The following is an 18,200-nucleotide window of genomic DNA, read 5'->3' on the forward strand; positions in this document are numbered from 1 at the left end:
GATCGAGACCTGGTCTACACTATAAAGTTAGATAGACTTAAGCTGCCTTGCACTGACCTAGTTGTATGAGTGTCTACACTTAAATTTGTCTCCCACCGACGTAAGCACCCCCTTGCAGCAATGCAGTAATCCACCTCCCCACGCAGCAGTGAGCCACTGTCAATATACTGAGGTCGACACATTGTGAGTGTAGACACTGTGTTAGTCCTCCCAGCAGCTGTCCCACAATGCAGTTTACGTATATGGAGGTGTCCCTTGAATCTGCCCGAGTGCTCTTGATGAAACTTTCATGGTAGTGGTCTGCATTTCCCTTCCAAAGATTTCTAGGGATGGCCGCCTTATTTCTTCATCCATGGTAGAATACTTGTCCCAGCAATAGCTATGGCAGGAACCATTGTAGTAAACATGTCAGTGGCATTCAGGCCTGGGCAGCTTTGGGACACCAGCAGCAGCTGTGCTCTGTCTCTTTTGTTACCCTCAGGAGATAACATCTAAAATCACCTGTCTGGTGCCAGTATTCATTGCCATTGCCTCCTACTCAGTTTCATGCAACTCAGCAATTCCCTCCTCATTTCCCTTGTGGGCAATACTCATCCTGGCTGGTGCTGTGAGTAGTGCTGTGCACAAGCATGCCAAAACAGACATGGCAATAAGCAGGTCTTGTTTAAAACTATCAGGGAGTAAGGAAATCTGAATCTTAAGTTTCATGTTCTGATTTGATTATACTGACAACAGTATGTTTGTTCTATTTGGAGTTGCTGCTGTTGCAGCCTTAAGGGGTTTCCCCTCCACACCCACAGAACACTGAGCTGGAGAAAGAAGAGGACCTGGGATGACATGTTGAGTGAGATCCTTCAAGCCAATGCTGCATCAGACCATGAGCAGAGGTCCTGGAGGATGAATACTGCAGACTGTATAGAGAAGGAAAAAGCAGACAGGCGAAAGGTCCAGGAGTCCCAGCAGAAAAAGGAAAGGGAGATGCACCAGAACATAATGGGGTGTCTCCAGCAGCAAAACCAGATGCTGCAGACTCTTGTGGACTTACTGGTTCAACAATCACAGCTTGGACAACTCCATTTTAGCACCTCCCTGTATCTTGCCCCCCCTCAACATTCCAGATAGGGGTAGGAATGCGGTCCCTGAAACTATTATACCATACCAGGGGACAGAAATGACAACCAGACAGAAAGGACAACCAGAGCTTCACATATGCTGACCTGCGAGAGCCACTGTTGCTGTATATGGAGCCAAAATTTATGTGAATGTTCTTTCCCTTTAAGTTCTGTTCCATTAGTTTTTAAATGTATTTGCTTTTAACTTGCACAGAACCTTTTTTTTTTTTTGTAGTGGTTTCTGTTTTTTGGAAAATAATCTTTGAGTTCTCAACATATACTGCAGAATACCTAGCGGTACTGAAAGCACTCACTTATTTGCTATTGTATAGTGTGACAACTCTCATGATCGGTGACCAAAAAAGAGTAATCAAATATACAGCAAGCACCACAAAATTAATAGGGTCACTGTCAGTGTTTTATTTAAACATATACACCTAGCACTGCACAATTCTTAACAGGCCCCAAAACTGTAGGGCCAGGTAGAGTACAGTCCACCACAATGCATTACCGTGGCTCACTGTTACAGTGATCTTTCAGGGCATCTCTGAGTCATATAGCTCTGTGTTGAGCTCTTCTGATAGTCCTTGAGTCAGTCTGTCTCAGCAGACAGCCACGGCAACGTTTCCCCTTTTGCTTTACAGATATTATGCAGGACACAGCAGGCAATTGTAACCATTGGGATGTTTTTTTCCACCGATATCCAATCTTGTGAGTAAACAAGGTCAGCGTCCCTTCAGTCTACCAAAAGAGCATTCAACCATCATTCTACACCTGCAGAGCCGGTAGTTGAAACTTTCCTTGGTGCTGTTGAGGTGGCTAATGTTCAGCATCATGAGCCAGAGGAGCCAGGGATAGGCTGGGTCCTCCAGGATCACTATCGGCATTTCAACACCACCAATGATAATCCACTGGTTCGGAAAGAAAGTCCCTGCTTGTAGCTTTCTGAACAGTCCTGTCTTCTTAAATGTGACATCATCATGTATATTCCCAGACCAGTCACCATTATTGTTGGTGAAGCATCCCTGGTGATCCACCAATGCTTGAATAGCCATAGAAAAATAGCCTTTTTAGTGCTGTACTCTGGGGTGATATGAGCTGGTGCCATATTAGGGATATGCATGCCATCTATCACTCCACCACAGTTTGGGAACCCATTGCCAAGAGTCACAGTCCTATGTAGCAGAAGACAATTAATGGCTCTGCACATTTACATGACAATGGCCCCTCACAGTGGATTTTCCAACTCTAAAATGATTTCCCATTGCAGATTTCCTCCAGGCGATCACCACTCACTTCTTCCACTGTCAGCGCAGCTCTCAGGGGTGAACTCTGTACACAACACCACAGCCTTGCACATCTGAAATTTCTGCAGCTGCAGCTCGTTATTCCAAACCTGCAGTATAATGCAATTCCACGAGTCAGTGCTTGGGCCCAGAAGCAGCGCTCCACTATCAGCAGCTACTCTGTGAATGCCACCAAGAACCTTGAATTCAATTTGCCTACATCCCACAGAAATCTATCCTCCACAAAATCATCATGTTCCCCCTGAGTTGGTTCTTCATGTGACTCTGTAAATACCAGAGGATCATGAGTCTTATGCTTGCATCACTCATGAACATATTGCAGAGCTGTGCAGGTTCCATGCTTCCATCAGAGATGGCAGACAGTGAGCAGGGTGGCACGAGTTCATGTTTTTTTTAAAAAGATGTGAAAATGATGGAATATGGATGACATTATTGGGATGGAGAAAGTTGCATGCTGGGAAGTTGACTCCTTGCTCCCAGTCACGCAGGTACAACTTGTTCTGCCCAACTTGGCCTTGCCAAAAATTCCCAAAATACAGTGCCCTGGATGGTGGTGAACTGCACACTGGGATACCTACCCATGGTGAACCACACCGTGCATCGACAAAAGCACTCCATAGTGAGTAAGTGCAGCGCCGATGCAAGAAGACAAGTATGCACACACAATATACTAACTGCAGCAGCTTTATGACAATGTAATTTGCATCAACCAAAGTTGGTAGACATGGCCGTAGAGAAAGTTAAACTTCATTGGTACTTTTCTTTTTGTTAGTTTGACAACTAGGTTAGCTTTGGCACTAAAGCTGTGAAATGGGAAGTCTGAAGATGCCAAATGTACCCTGTGGATTCATAGATGAGTGTCAGGAGGTGAACCCATTAGAGAAGATTACACTATCAGGGGACAGAAAAGGGGATTCCTCTTTCCATCCCTCATGAAGTTTCTTGGAGACAAAATGCAGTTAACTGAATAGCAAAGGTGAAGGGTCGTAGTTGCTAACAAGGTTGAAAAATATTGATATAGCACCTTTTATCCCTAAGTACAATTAGCGCTGATTGGAAAAGATTTAAAATCTTTAGATGAAAATCTTTTAAGTTATATTTTCTTAAAGATTTTCCATTTTATACTAAAAATAGAATAAATGCTTTTGAATGGGTCTCTCATATACACAGACCAGCACTACAATTCTGGGGTGCAGGGCAGAAGTCAGGGATGCAGCAAACCAATGTAGGCTCTGAGACCGGCCTCTGATAGAAAGTGTTTTATTTGTTAATGTCCATGGAGAGAAGACAGGACCTGGATTTTTTTAAAAAAAGGTCTTGGCAAGGAGATACAGTGTCCTGGTACTAAAACGTATCCCTCTTGGAAGCATGGAGAGCTGAACTGATCATACTGGATTTGAAGCTGTGATCCTAATGAACAGCAATGCTATCTAATCGCTGGTGAACAAGGGGTTAAATCTCAGCCTAACTTCCCTCTCCCCTAGCGCAGGTGTTCAGATATAGGGCTGAAAGTGTGACTGTTAGGGAATCATTGGACAGTGTACATCTTTGGGAAGCCATAATGAGTCCCCACAGCCTGAGGTTATAAAACAGAGCTGAACTTCAAGCCCTGGGGAGCTTTTCTTCTGTTTATAGTACAAAAATAAATTTGAATTCTTAGTGTGTTACTTTCTAAGAAAAGACCTTGCTTATTGTAATACTTTTCAGCGGAGTATTTGGTCAGGAATTCCAAGTATTTCATAGCATATGCACAGAAGGGGGGAAAAAGTGACTATAAAAGGATAAAAAAAGTTTCCAATTTAATGAACTTTAAAAGATAGATTTTTTGCTTTTGCAACCTTAAGATTTGGGCTTACAAAACCAGGATTTACAAGAGTTTTTTTTCTCCAAAGTATAAACAAAGACACTAAGAAGCCATCTCAATTACAGCAATCTGAGTCCCACTATTACAGAAATGTTTTTCCACTGGTAAGATAGTAAAATATTAACAACTTTCTTGATGCTACTTATGCTTGTTTTGAAAACATTTTTCCCCTCCAATCTTCTTACATGCTTGTTAAATATTGCATCATTCATCGGAGTTTTTCCTTAGAAAAAGCTGACCCTGACCGGGCGAGAGGAAATCTATGGCACATAATCACTTTCTCCTCCTTCTAATTCATCAAAGTTTTTCAGTTCCCACAAGAGTAGCATATTCTTCTCCCTTCTCCTTCCCTCTCTCCTCTTTCCTTCCATCATCCTTTCAGAAGCTCTCTGTCTTTCATTTTCTTTTTTCAGGGCATTTTACCTGTCCTCCAGGTACAATGCATCTGTGAGGCAGTTATTCTGAAACCAATGCTGAACCACAAGCTGAACAGAATGGTATTGCAAAAATGTCTTCCCAGACAGAGTTCCTTATTCCTGAAAATCAGGCAGCCTTTGCTAGCACTTTCTAGCAACTACTAGATTCAGCAGAAACATTTTTTTCTTTTATCAATACTATCAGAACCAAACAAGTAATTTTTACTCCCTATGTAAAAGTTCTCTCTTTCCTCCCTAAATTCCTCTCATCTAATTGTGTGGGCAGTAGTACCGCTGCCCCAATACACCTAGCATGCCAGGGCTGTTGGACTACTGCACTCTAGTAAAAACAGGGCCCAGCCAACATTACCCATCATTCCAGGATGATATACCAGCTTCACAGCGACAAGCTGCAAAGCCACCCCTCTCTGACACAAGACACCTCCTAAGTTTCAGCATACCCACATTTAGGGGCAACTACTCTGAAAATAGCTTAAATATACATATACTTGTTGAGCTGGAATCCACAGATCCAGTTGCAATTTCAATATTGCAGCATGGTAGAGGAAAAACCAACCATGTACTCCAATACCAGCCTATTTGCACAAGCTCCCTAGTGTGATGAATAAGACCAATTCTGATACAAATGAACAGCAAAATTGGAAAGGCTTGAAAAGTTGCATCAGATACATTATACATCCTTCCCTCCCTCCAATCTACAATAATCATCTTCTTTCTTTGATGGATTGCCTCTTGTAAGTACGCACACAGAAGGTAATGATTTTGTTATACATCCCTGCATTCAGGGTCATGTTCCAGTGACAATGAACCAAAGTATGCCAGGCATATTCAAGGGTCTTTTTCTGTGCCATATTTGAATGGCCTTTGATTGGAGTTGGGTCTACATCAAGTCACATTTCTAACACCAAACATCAATATCTCAGCATAACGATGCAACTGTATTAACTTTTTTTTAAAAGGTAGAAAGGTATCATAGGAACAGCCTACGTTGATTTTGGAAAGAGGCTTGTTTCCTACACCTTTGTATTCATATTAAAATTACTTCACTGAAGTACATCAAAGTGCTTTATGAAGTATCTCCACATATATAAACAAGGAGGATATTTTCAAAACACGTCTGACACTTCTTTACTTTCTGAAGTGGAATACGGGGCCAGAACGCTTTTTCCCCATTTGCTCCCATTTTCTTTAAAGAACACACTGCACAGCACTATCAGTGTGGTCTAATTTAACAATCATCCTTCATGAGACTGTAAAACCTGTAATGTATAACAACCACCAATATGCAAAAACTCCTTTTCAGCAGAATAATTACATTAACACCAGCCATATTAGGTGGCTGGCTGAACAAACAACACACGTTCACACAAGAATAAGTCAACTGTCTTAATAAGGATTTACTTTAACAGAACCTTGAATGGGTACACTATACTCAGTCTCATTATCGGGGAGTTGATTGGATTTTTATACAGCACGAGCCATAGGCAATCTAAAATAGACTCACTGAAGAATGGAATGGAGAGTCAGAAATGCAACATTTTAGACCCCAGCTCTAGGTGCCTTTAATACTTCCTGTTTTTCTTTTTTTAAGAAGAGAGCACGCACGCACCCAGGAGAGAGTGTGCTAAACAGATGTTTTGATTTATCATGTTTTTAACTTCTTTTCTGATGAAGAATTCTCTGAATCCGTGTCTTCAAACTCTACTCTGTGCCTTTTCAGTCCTCCAAGAGCTTGAGAGCTCTCACTGTCTGTCAGATGCAAGTTGCTGATATCCTCTTTTGTACCCACACTGTAACTGTTGGAGTCCATTTCAGACAGGCAACAGTCTTTGTGCAAGGTCACACCCGTCTGTACAATGTTGCCATTATCAGCATTTAAGTGTGATTGTAGTCCTTGGGTTACAGTCTCCTGCTCTCCAAATCTCTGTCCATTGTTGAAGTATGAAGGGCAAGGATGTAAGTGGCCATTATTGTGATTTACACAGGATGTCTCAAGGTTTCTGTCCTCATTGTCATCAGTTTGGTTTCTGGAGTAATTACCAGATCCACTACAGATGGCGGCGGCAGAGAGTGAATCCTTGGAAACAGCCAGTGAGTGGTGGCTTGAAACTGGTTGACACTTTGGGCTGTTTTTCTGTACTAGAAGTCCTGCAGTTTGAGTGCATGGCTCTTCGGTACGACTACTTAGCCCTTTGCAGATGGCTTTTCCATTGAGCTTTTTAGTCTCAAAAGAATGCTCTACAGACCCACTGCTGGTGTCTTGGGATGTGCTTTCTTGATCCTCCATCCGTCGCTGATTGTCGCGTTCGTGATCTTGACCATTACTAGAGTTTTCTACCATACCATATTCCTTTAAAGTTTCTTTGCTGTGGCTTTCAGTAGAAATATCTTGGGCACCTTGAGGAACTAATAAACTCAAGTTACTAGCATCTTCCTTATTTAATGAGGGTGCTGTACTGTGTCTTCCACTAGTTCCTGGTCTCCCCTCATCATTCTCCCCCTCTTCATGAGAGGATTCACCATCTTTACCAGTTGAATAGGATATACAAGAATACTGAAGCCATTTGTAAGCTTTGTAAATCTTTCTCTCTACTGATTCACTATCTGAGCAAGGAGAGGCCCTTTCTTTGAGGACCTCCATATTAGTGGAACTCCTTCCAGGTGAAGAAGCTGGAGAAGAAGAAAGGTCATCTACTTTAATCTGTGGGTAATCATACATATCCTCACCTATGCAGGTGCTCACATTTTCTGGATTTGTACTAGTCCTCTCTTCCCTTTGCATTTTCTGTCGTCGTCTCAATGCATTGCGTTGACGTGTCGATGCACGTCGTTCATTCAATTCCTCTTCATCATCTGTGCTACTACTACTGCTAGAACTGCTAGATTCATTCTCCTCAGGACTTGGGGACCTTGGCCGTGGGAAAAGGTCTGTGTCCAGTTCTGCCTCACAGGTATTCTCATCAGAATCAGACTCATTGGAAAGAGCCAGAAGACGTTTATCCTGATATCTTCTAAGTGCAGATAGCCTCTGTTGACGAGAAGCCACATCTTCTCTCGCTGGCGGAGATTCTGTTGATCTTAAGGTCCCTAAGTTATAGGCTGTTTCATCCGATTCTTCTGCCATTCGCGGTGGGGAGTGATGCAGAGAGGCAGAGGATTCTGATTCGCTATACCCGGAGCGTTCACTTACTCCAGCATGGAGCTGCAAGATGGTGCTTTCACTAAGGTCACTGTCGGAGTCAGAACTCCAGCCTTCAATCTCCCGGCGCACGAGGGAGTCAAAGAATGCCATCATTCGTGGATCCTCCTGGACAGACTGGTTGGCATAATCATGGGACAGACCACTGCCACTGTTCAACACAAGACTAATGTACTCTTCATGAGTGTAGAGGCAACGTGAATCATCCTCAATTCTACCATCCAGATCTCCTGTGCAGTCAGGCTGCTTATAAGGACTCCAAATCTGTAAGAGAGTGAAACAGAAGAATGCATTGCATTATATATTACACACACACACACAATTTTAAATACATACTATTTAGAAGCATTTCAAATACTACAGCAGTACAAATGCAAAGATTATGATATACAAGATCATGTTTTAGACTTCACTGTCCCCCGCCTCCCAAACAAGAACTTATAGTACTTGGAGAACTGTTGCTTTCACCCAATTCCAGATTTTTTTTTAAAAGGAGTTTTTCCTCCCTTGGCGGCTCACATTACTAATCTCCAATAGTTTCAGTATTTCAGACGATAATATTTCTTGCAAATATCAGTGTTCTATTTTTGGAAAAATAGGTGTTGCTTACTCACAATGGGTAAGAATACGTTGTTGCCTACAGTACAGTCTAAGCAATAATGAAGGAACTTGTTTCCCAGGAAACTAGGATCACTTGTAACAATGATGTGCGGTGACATTTCATCCAGTTGCATATTATATGTATATCTGCTCAGTGATCAGGATGCTCAATGCATGCAAGTAAAAAGCTGGATATTACTAGTACATTTGCTAAACAGTCCTGAATTAAAAGGTTATGTGAGAGATTGACTTCCCCATCCCTCGATGCACCTGATGTCAAGGGACTGCAGCAGATCTAGTCAAAAAGATCCCCCACTTCTGCATTCTCATGAAAGAGAGGGAAGAAAGAATGTTTAGATATTTATTTACACTACCTTTGAAGGGGAGCTGGGCAGTGATATTGGGAAATTGAGTCAGTCAATGTCAACAGTCTTGGCTATGCTACCGGTGCAGAGCCCAGTGCTGCTAGAGGTTTTCTTGATGAAATAACAGAATACCAATTCTCTGTCGGGACCTAGGGATGCACTAGCTAATGCAATACTTAGATCCTCTCACCTCTTTCTTTTATTTCCAGATGGAGAAGCAACAAGACTAAAGCATTAATCTGGACTCTGACACTAACCACTATCACCTGGCTAATGATTAATATAAGTCCAATATTATAATTATGTACATATGTATTGTAGACAGAGCTGGTAGCATCACCTATACTCAGGGTTGCCCAATGCTTCTATTGCAAAGACCCAATTTTCAGTCCCTTAGAATGCTCCCAAACTAATTGTTTGAGCTGCAAGTTTCCATGCAGGGTGTCTGCCTCAGATGGAGTTTTTTTTTGGAAAATTTATAGAAAAAGTGGTTGAACCATTTCCCAGAAAGAACAGGAAAAACTATACTGGTTTTGCCCATGTTAAAAAAATGTTTACAATGATTTAATGGAGAAACTTGAGAGCCTACATGCTTAGCAACAAGAATTTTAAATTTGTCAAGGAGGGAGGCTGTGTTAGGGATGGGTTTCAGAGTAGCAGCCTGTGTTAGGGATGTGCCTTTCGCTGTTCCTGTGAAGTGTCCAAATTTGGCCAAGTTATGAGCCTTTGAAATATTTCAGTTTGTAAATGCTTAGTAAAGACTCGTTAGAATTTGGCACATACATTCTCCGACGATTCCATCTGTACTGAGCATGCTCCATCCTGTACCACATGCCTGCTGGACTGCCAGGGGTGGCAGATGTCATAGGCTGGGGGAGGCTGTGCCTCCCCAAATGGCGTGACCCTGCCCACACTCTGCCCCCAGGCCTCCCCCCTCCTGCTTTGCACGACTCCAGTCTCTCTATGTGGTAGCCCTGGCTCGGGCCGCACCACCTGCCCTCCCTCCTGGCGCTCCAGGGCCTGAGGCCATGCCAACAACCCTCCTGGCACGGGGCCGCGCTGCCCCTCCCTCCTGGTGCCCTGGGGCTGGACCTGCATCGCCCTCCCTCCTGGGGCAGGACCTGCGACCACAGTGAAAGGGCTCTGGGCTCCAGTGGGGGATTGGGGGAAACATGGAAGGGGCGGAGCCTCTGGTGCAAGGGAACCCAGCCGGCGGTTCATGTGCCATCCATGCGAACTGCATATGTGCCATTCCACACAGAGAAACTGAGCATCCCAGAGCTGCTGCTCCTTGCAGCCAAGGGCCATTGGAATTGGGAGCAGAGAGACTGAGGGTATGTCTACACAGCAAAAAAACTCAACAAATCTGCAGTTGGTCCATGCCAGCCAACTCGGGTTCACATGGCTCGGGCTGTGGGACTGTTTCATTGCTGTGTAGACTTCCAGGCTTGGGCTGGAGCTGGGGCTCTCTAGGACCTCCTAGAACCTAGGCTCCACCCTGAGCCCAGAAAGCTACGCAGTAATGAAACAGTCCTACAGTTTTGAATTACAGGGACTTGAATTTCTTCCCCCAAAATATGCCTGCCTGTAAAGAACAGGAACTAGGTCCCAAGCACTGAAAAAAAACTGATCTGGCCTGCTCTTGTGAAAGTGTCTCTAGAGGAGTCTCTCCTGGTTCGGGAGCAACTGGGGCAGAGTTTCCCTTTGTGGAACCTGAACTGGGTTTCTTCATAAACAAAATGCTTTGGCCTTTTGCCTGTCCTGTCTGGGTGACTACCACACTGAGGGATGTGGAACAAATGAAGACAATAAGCTTGGCAGGTAACAATCCCTAAAATAATTCATCTCCCAGTAGAAAGAGGAGACAAATACTACTCCCAAATTTTGATTTTAAAACCTGAGAGGGCAACAGATATCTGAGTGTAGAATTATCTGCCTGGTCAGGAACAAGGATGCTTGGATGATCATGCAAGGGGCGTAATTGAGCACTGGAGCTCTACTTACAAGTCTGAGCTACCTTTGTTATTAACAGGAAGATAAATGCAGCCCCAAGTGTCTCAGACTTGGGGAGAGGTCATAATCCAGGAAAATCCATGAGGTACTGGCACATAATTTATATACCATATCAAAATAACTGAAAAAAAAGTTATGCTCTTAACGTAAGTGAAAATAATTAGAGCCACCTGACTACATCAGATTATCCTACCAAACAGCAGGAGATAGCCATGTAGACATTGGCTTGTCACCATAGAAACAAGGGTGAAAAGATTTTCCTATACTTGATACACTGGTAGTTTTCAAAACAAGTGGAACATCATCACTCATCCTCAAACTCCAAAGCTGCTATTCATTTTAGGATTTAATGCAAAAATGGTGTTCATTCTTAAAACTCTCCCTAGACTTGCTTTAGTTTGTGTCCTATGGACAGTCCCTCTGTACACCCAGCATCCCCTGCCCAGTTTGACAGACCTCCTCTCTGGTTTCACAGGTGCTGGTAAGAGTGCCTCATCTGTATCTCTCTGTGTCAGACCATTTTTTCATTCTGTCATTTAATTGTAAAGGATTTTCAATGCAGTTTGTAGGAAAGATGTTAATCTAAATAAAACTGCAAAGGGCAGCTATGAAACCAGTACCTTAACTCGCTTCTACACTCTTCAAAACCATGTCTTCCTTTCAGAAACTTGCACTTGGAAAGAGAAAGCTATACCCAGGGGTTAATGCATCCAGCATTTCCTCTCTGGTAATATGGATTCAAACACTTTAATCCTGAGCAAAATGAGCATGATAGGGCTCAATCAGGGCTGTCTGAAGTACTCTGGGTTTAAATATACCCTCAAAATAAGCATCCAGATTTGAATTTAAAGCTTCTTATGAGCCGTGTTTTAAGGTCTGGTGAACATCAAAAGTCCAAACCAATGAGATATATTCACGTGGGTTCATTTTAAAAATCAAAGGCCAAAGCCACCCTTGGAGTAAGACCACTGATTTTATTAGAGTTAAGACAGAGATTAATTTGGCCTTCATTTGGGACCCAGGACTAAAATAGGAAGTGTGTTGGCAGAAGTGCATGGGAATCTCAAATGTCTGTATTATACCTAGATGTTGGTGTTAGCAGTGCCTTACTTCAATTAGTGCTAAATTTAGTAAAGCTAGTCTAAAAATTAAAACCCAAACAATTGCTTGTATCCACATTTTAACTCATCACAGACCTCCTATAGCTGAGGAAATAGAACACTAGTCAATAGCTGAAAGGTTGTCTTTATATCTTCATTTAAAAAAAAATAAAACAAGGATTTTTTCGAGTGGCAGTGAAGGGAAGAGGAGAGGTTTTAAGAAAGATTTGAAAACCAGCTTTAGAGGTCAGTTGTACATCTTCCCTCTCACTTGCAATATCATGACATTTCTGGGGCAGCTACAGCAATTGCTTAAATGAAAGAGTCACATTAGGAAAGAATATACATTTTTGAGAGGCTTTAACGCAATAAAAAAAACTCTCATCTTTTCCATCCACCTGTTCTGTCTGCTGCTGCCCTCCACATGCATCTCTGTCACCTGGTCCTTTTCTTTCTCTTCTCCCTGGAGAGATTGACTGGCTGCCTTTTTTCCTGGACATCATTCCCTCTGGTAGTTCCTGAAGCTTCTCATCCAAATACATAGCATGGATCCTTAGCAGAAGCAGCTAAATTGACTTTACCTTCTTACAGCAGCTGCTTTTATTGGCCACCAGGCTTTTCCTTACAATGAAAAGTCTGGACACTTGTAACAGGAACTGGAAACCAGGAGAAGCAACCAGCACCATGTGACCTACCTACTTTCCATGACGAGCAATTGCTCTGCAGATCAGTTTGATAACTGCTGCATGTAAGATGGTACCTCTAATAGGTTAGCAACCTTCACCTGCAGTACTTCATTACAGACCTCAGCACTGGAAATGAGCTCAAATGCTGGCAACAGACTTGAACTCAAGACATCCTGGCCCTTAAATGAGAAGGATAATTAGCTGAGCCAGAGCGATGATGTACAACAACCAAAGGGCAAGAAGTTCTGCCACTTTAATGTATGGAGTTGCCTGGATTTTATTAAACTTTTTTCCCCCCCAACTTGTGATCTTAAAGGCTTCAGTTTTTTCAAAACAGATAAGGAAGTTCCGTCACACAAACACTGTGACAACAGAAATTGTCTTTTAAAGGAAGTGGTGGAGCAGAGAGGTCTTTGAAAGAGTTACACAACCCAGGAATGAACACTTAACCGAATCAAGCTTTTAATCATTAGACAAAGAGGAAAAAAAAAAGTACACAAAAGCAACACAGGGAATGTGTTTATGCCAAAATTAATCCAACAGACTAAGCACAGTCATGCAGGAAGGATTCACAGGGTAAAAGGTCAATATATCCAAAATCCAAAAGAGGGACTTTAGACTGCATGAATTAAGTTCACAGAGCCAAAAATTCCTCTGGCAGAATTTCATTTAAAGAGAAACAGGCAGTCTGTTAGAAATTGAAAGTCAATACACTTCTAAAGACTATACAACAGATTTTGTCAAAATCCATATTTAGGATGATGCAATCCAGATATTTTCTTTTGTTTTAAAGACACACACAAAAGTCTCTCAGGAGAATATGAATGAAAATGGAAAGAAAGAAAAAGGAGGACAGTGGAGGTGCAAAACTAAGAAGTGTCAGAGGAAGACACGAAGAAGAAAGTGGAACTAGGCTGTTCCTATTAAAGGCTGTTAATAGTTGGAATGTGAATGAAGCAGATAGGGATGAGATGTAGGCCAAATCCTTGAGAGCATGGCCCAATGCCCAAGTTGCAGACTATTAAAACATTTATTGGCAGGGTAAAGGTCAATTTGTAACTGACTAAAAGCATTTAGTTATACTCAAACAACCTCCATTACAGGCACGTGCACTCAAGAATGTTACAAAGCCATTCAGCATATGGTTTGAAGCAGGATCAGTTTTCATGGTTAAAAATTTGGTCAGTCTAGGTCTGTCAACAGGAATAGTGAAACAGAATTACTTATTTCTGTTGCAGTGGCATGCAAAGCGTGGGAGGTGCTGTAAAAACACCTAGGACAACTCAGGAACAGAAGCCAACTTATCTTATGCCCCCAAGAGAAGTACTTGATAGCAAAATAGGATACCCCTCTGCATGCCATGTAGTTTCTGATAGGCACTGGCCTTCTGAAAATTCTGCACATTTTTAAATGCAGACTACAGAGAAGAAACAGTTCTAACACCTAGCAATGTCCATTCCCTCTTGAATACATACAAAGATATGATAACTTATACAGCTCCACTTATTCATGTTGTCATTGTACAAGCACTTAATACACTTTTGTGAAAAATTAGAAATGGACCCAGGAGGTAGTACCTGGGTCAGATATAGGCTAAGGTTCAGTTGTACTGAACCCTTCCAGAATGTTCTCATGAAGTTTCAGCCCAAGATGTCAGAGATCATATGAGATAACTGATCATACGACATTTCTGCCAGTTCAGGCCAAACTCTCTTGAGACTTTAGATATGCTCCAAATTAAACTGGAAAACAGGTTCCTTTTCCTGCAAGTCCAAGCAGGAACCAAACCATAGGGGAAGATTCAAATCCACCAAATTCAGATCTGACCCTATGCCCCCACACCATTTGAAATTCAAAGGGATTTAGATTGAAAATTCGACTTTTGCCAGTCTCTAATAAAACACTATATTTAACTGAAAAAATCTGTTATTAAAAAAAAGTAGATACAACGTCAAACATCAGGAACATGGCACTGGTGTAATATGGATTCAAATATATGGAAAAAATATATGTTGCCCAAATTAAAGAGTTGGGTAAAAGACAAATGATATCCACTTGACAGGCTAGCCAATTTGAGCCATTGCCTTCAGAACACTGCTGCCAAACAGCAGCACTTGCTGATGATCAGTTAAGTGCTGCAGGTCACGTGATGCTAACTGTTGTTCTGCTAAATTAAATTATATTTAAAAAAACAAACAAAAACAAAACAAAAAAAAAAAACACCGAACAACAAGCTGAAAAACCCCACACAGACATTTTCCTAATGTTACTTTTCTATGTATGTAATTTCTGTTGTTGCCACAGGAATATGATTGCAAATGGCAGGGTATTATGAAGGGGAGAGTGTCCATAAGACAACATTAAAAAACATAGTCCATACTATGAGAACCCCTGCTGTGAAGTCATGACAACTCATGGGACACACACACCCTGTTTGGAGCCAGAGAGATAAAGGGACTAGCCCTCTTGGCATCAAACCTTTTGGGGGGGGCGGGGAGGAAGTGAGTCATTAACAAAACGAAGGTGCTGTTTCAATATCAGTTTTTAAAAGGAAAAATGTATTTATGACAATGACTGTTCTCTTACCTTTATAATCTTTTCAACACCAGAGGAGCAAATCATGTAGGTATGGGGATTAAATCGGACCTGGTTTACAATTGACCGATGACCTTTCAACACCATAAAGGCACCATTAACAACCCTGCCGATCCCACCTAGTCAAACAGAAGAAAGAAGAAGGGAACTGAATTGGAGCACACTATATTTAACAGTTCATCTTAACTATATTCTGTAACTCCTGGGTTGACAAATATAATATCAAATCTGCACATAAAAGTTACTACAGAAAGAATGCAGCTCCAATGAGAACTATACCTCCAGCAAATCTGTACTTGGGAGACTACACACTTCAACCTCCTAAATAAAAAACATGGGAAGTTTTAGAACTCTGGGATAAGTGTGATAAACGTATTCATCTCATATAAAAGAACAGCAACATATTTAATTGAACTGCAAGTGAAATTGGCTTGTTTGAAGCAGAAGACCAAGAGTCTAAGTTTGAGGCAGAGATAAATTCACAGGTTGGTTCACCAATCATTGTGCCTCCCTTTATCAGTGGTAAAGATTGCAGGTAATGAAATGGAGCAAAAGAGCATTGTTCCACTGTGTGTGATTCCTTGTCACGAGGCAAAGGAAGTAACCCACATTGGCTATATAAAAGGGGAGTGCCAGAAAAAAGTGGTAGTACCTGTAAGGTCCTACATTAGTGACTCACATTTAAGTGTGAGAAGCTCTCTGTATTTTATTTTATTAAGTCTAGTTCCCAATGACAGCTTTTCACAGAGTTGACTCTTCAAATGTATTTATATGCAAGTATAATTGGTTTGAGAACACGCACTTGCATGTTTAAATGAGGAAATGTCAATGAAGAATGTGAGCAAAAACAGCACTGTTCTTTAAAAATCAAAAATGAAAACTACAGAGGAAGGAAAATGATCAAAATATAACTCCTGAGGTCAACATACATCTTTTAGAAAGCTGAACATGGTTTACCTAGCTATGCTGCCTACACCAGTCCTAACAAAAAAAAAAAACCCAAAAACCAAAAAAAAAATGCCCCCCCCCAAAAACAAAAAAACAAAAAAACCCAAACCCACAACATACACAGCTTGTTTGTTAGGTTTAAACTGAACTGCTTTTTCCCTCAGTGGCTCCGCTCATCAGGTTTCTTTCCTCCTTTGTCCTCATACTTGAGCTACTTCAGAACAAATATGGTACTGCAGTTCGATTCCTATGTTGTCCTAATTAACTAGCAACATTTTCTCCTGAAACGGAGAGTAGTGAAATTTCCATCAAATGGCCATTTCCTGTAGGAAAAGCTAAATGGCAGCCGGGCAGGGGGAAAAAAAACCCCAAACCAAAACCAAAAACAGACAGACAATCTCAAATACAGCTTTTATAGCAGCCTTCCTTTGTAGCTTACATGAATAGCATGGAACATGTATTCTCCCTTAGTGAAAGCTTTCATCAGCTGATTTCTATTCCTCTACCCTGGAAAGCTCACCTCTCAACCTGGCAATGCATAGATGAGGGACACAATGTGTGAGAAGAACCCAAAATGAAAAGGACACAAAATTACTTGATTTAAAATGTAGGATTTATTCCATTTATGTAAATAACTCTTTCCATAACTTCAGTTTCATGGTACTTTATTTCTGGTGGAAGGAATTTTCAATGGTAAAAAAGAGAAGGGATGCTAAATCTATGTGAGACACAATTAACTTTAGGACTAGAATGAACATACCACATTTGAGATGTATGCATGAAAGAAAGAGGCCATAAATTATTTAAAAAAAAAAAAAAAAAAAAAAAAGCAAACAGCAAGACAGAAACAGCCTGGCCAAATGCTTCAAAACTTACAAAATGGTAAGACCCCCTAGTAACCTGAGAAATTTGGAAAGTTCTTTTTCCTCACCTACATCTCTTCTTGGGCAGTTACTAAGATTGAACCAAGTGACATTTCAACTCATTTCGGCAAGTCTCCACAGAAAATACCAGTTATGCGAATGGAATCCCACTGACATAAGTGGGGTTGGTACAGGTATAACTGGAAGCAGAACAGGACCAAAAGCCTTAATTTCACACCAGGGTTTGACTCCTCACCCTTTTCATGCTATTGTCCATGCTAGACATAAATGATCACATTCGTTCATGCAACTTGCCTTATTTCTATGGCATTCTTTCCAACCAAATCACAACTGTCAGTCATTAGCATGCATCAGGCCAATTGTGCAAGGTTACACCAAGTGCATTTCTTGAAGTTCTTATCTTAGCATGGTGGACAAACATTCCAGAAAAAAGCCTTAGGAATAAAAAGGCAGAAGCTGCTCAGTAAATGTTTCCAATACAAGTGATACCTAGAAGGCATGTTTTAAACCATCCACTGATTCTACACACTGGCTACTTGAACACACTGTAGTACAAGATTCAGGTCTGATATTGGGAAATGCTTTGTAGAGATTAGGAATGCTCCTAAGAGTCAGGCACTAGAAATAAAACGGGAAAAGGAAGGATGATCTTGCGGTTAAAACACAGGCTTGCAAGTCAGACACCTTGGGCTCTATTCCCAGGTTTGTCACAGGCTTCTTGCATGCCCTTGAGCAGGTCATTTCACTATGAGCCTCAGCTTCCTCATCTGTAATATGGTTATAATAGTTATTTACCTCAGAGTTATTCTGAAGATTAGTATTTGTAAAGTACATTGAGAGCTCTGGATGGAGAACAACATGTAAATGCAAAAGATCTTAAATACATGGGCATCCAGAACTTCACAGTTGTCACCATGCTGCAAAGCGTGGCCACTCAGAAATTCAGCAGCAATGCGAAAGGATCTCCAATCATTTGCTCCAAAACTGGAAGTCCTTATCATTTCAGCTAACAGAGACTCCACTTGCTGGACCAGACTCATCTAGCTAATCTAGTCCAGTATCCTGTGGCCATTATCAAATGCTTCAGAGG

The 18,200-nt window shown here is 41.6% G+C and overlaps 1 protein-coding gene across 2 annotated transcripts in view; it reads right to left on the bottom strand.

Annotated features, from left to right (window-relative positions):
• Positions 1-1,508: 1,508 nt before the first annotated feature.
• The window catches only part of DCAF5 (DDB1 and CUL4 associated factor 5), a 106,784-nt gene continuing 90,092 nt past the window's right edge, over positions 1,509-18,200 (bottom strand). For both annotated transcript variants that reach the window (XM_038404474.2, XM_043517463.1), the window contains exons 8-9: positions 15,270-15,397; positions 1,509-8,183 (exon numbers count right to left, since the gene is read on the bottom strand). In XM_038404474.2, the coding sequence (XP_038260402.1) occupies positions 6,366-8,183; positions 15,270-15,397 (1,946 nt within the window). In that variant the 3' untranslated portion in view covers positions 1,509-6,365. The remainder of the gene's footprint in view (positions 8,184-15,269; positions 15,398-18,200) is intronic.

Source organism: Dermochelys coriacea, chromosome 6 (genome assembly GCF_009764565.3).
Source record: "Dermochelys coriacea isolate rDerCor1 chromosome 6, rDerCor1.pri.v4, whole genome shotgun sequence".
In the NCBI taxonomy this organism is placed as follows: Eukaryota; Metazoa; Chordata; order Testudines; family Dermochelyidae; genus Dermochelys; species Dermochelys coriacea.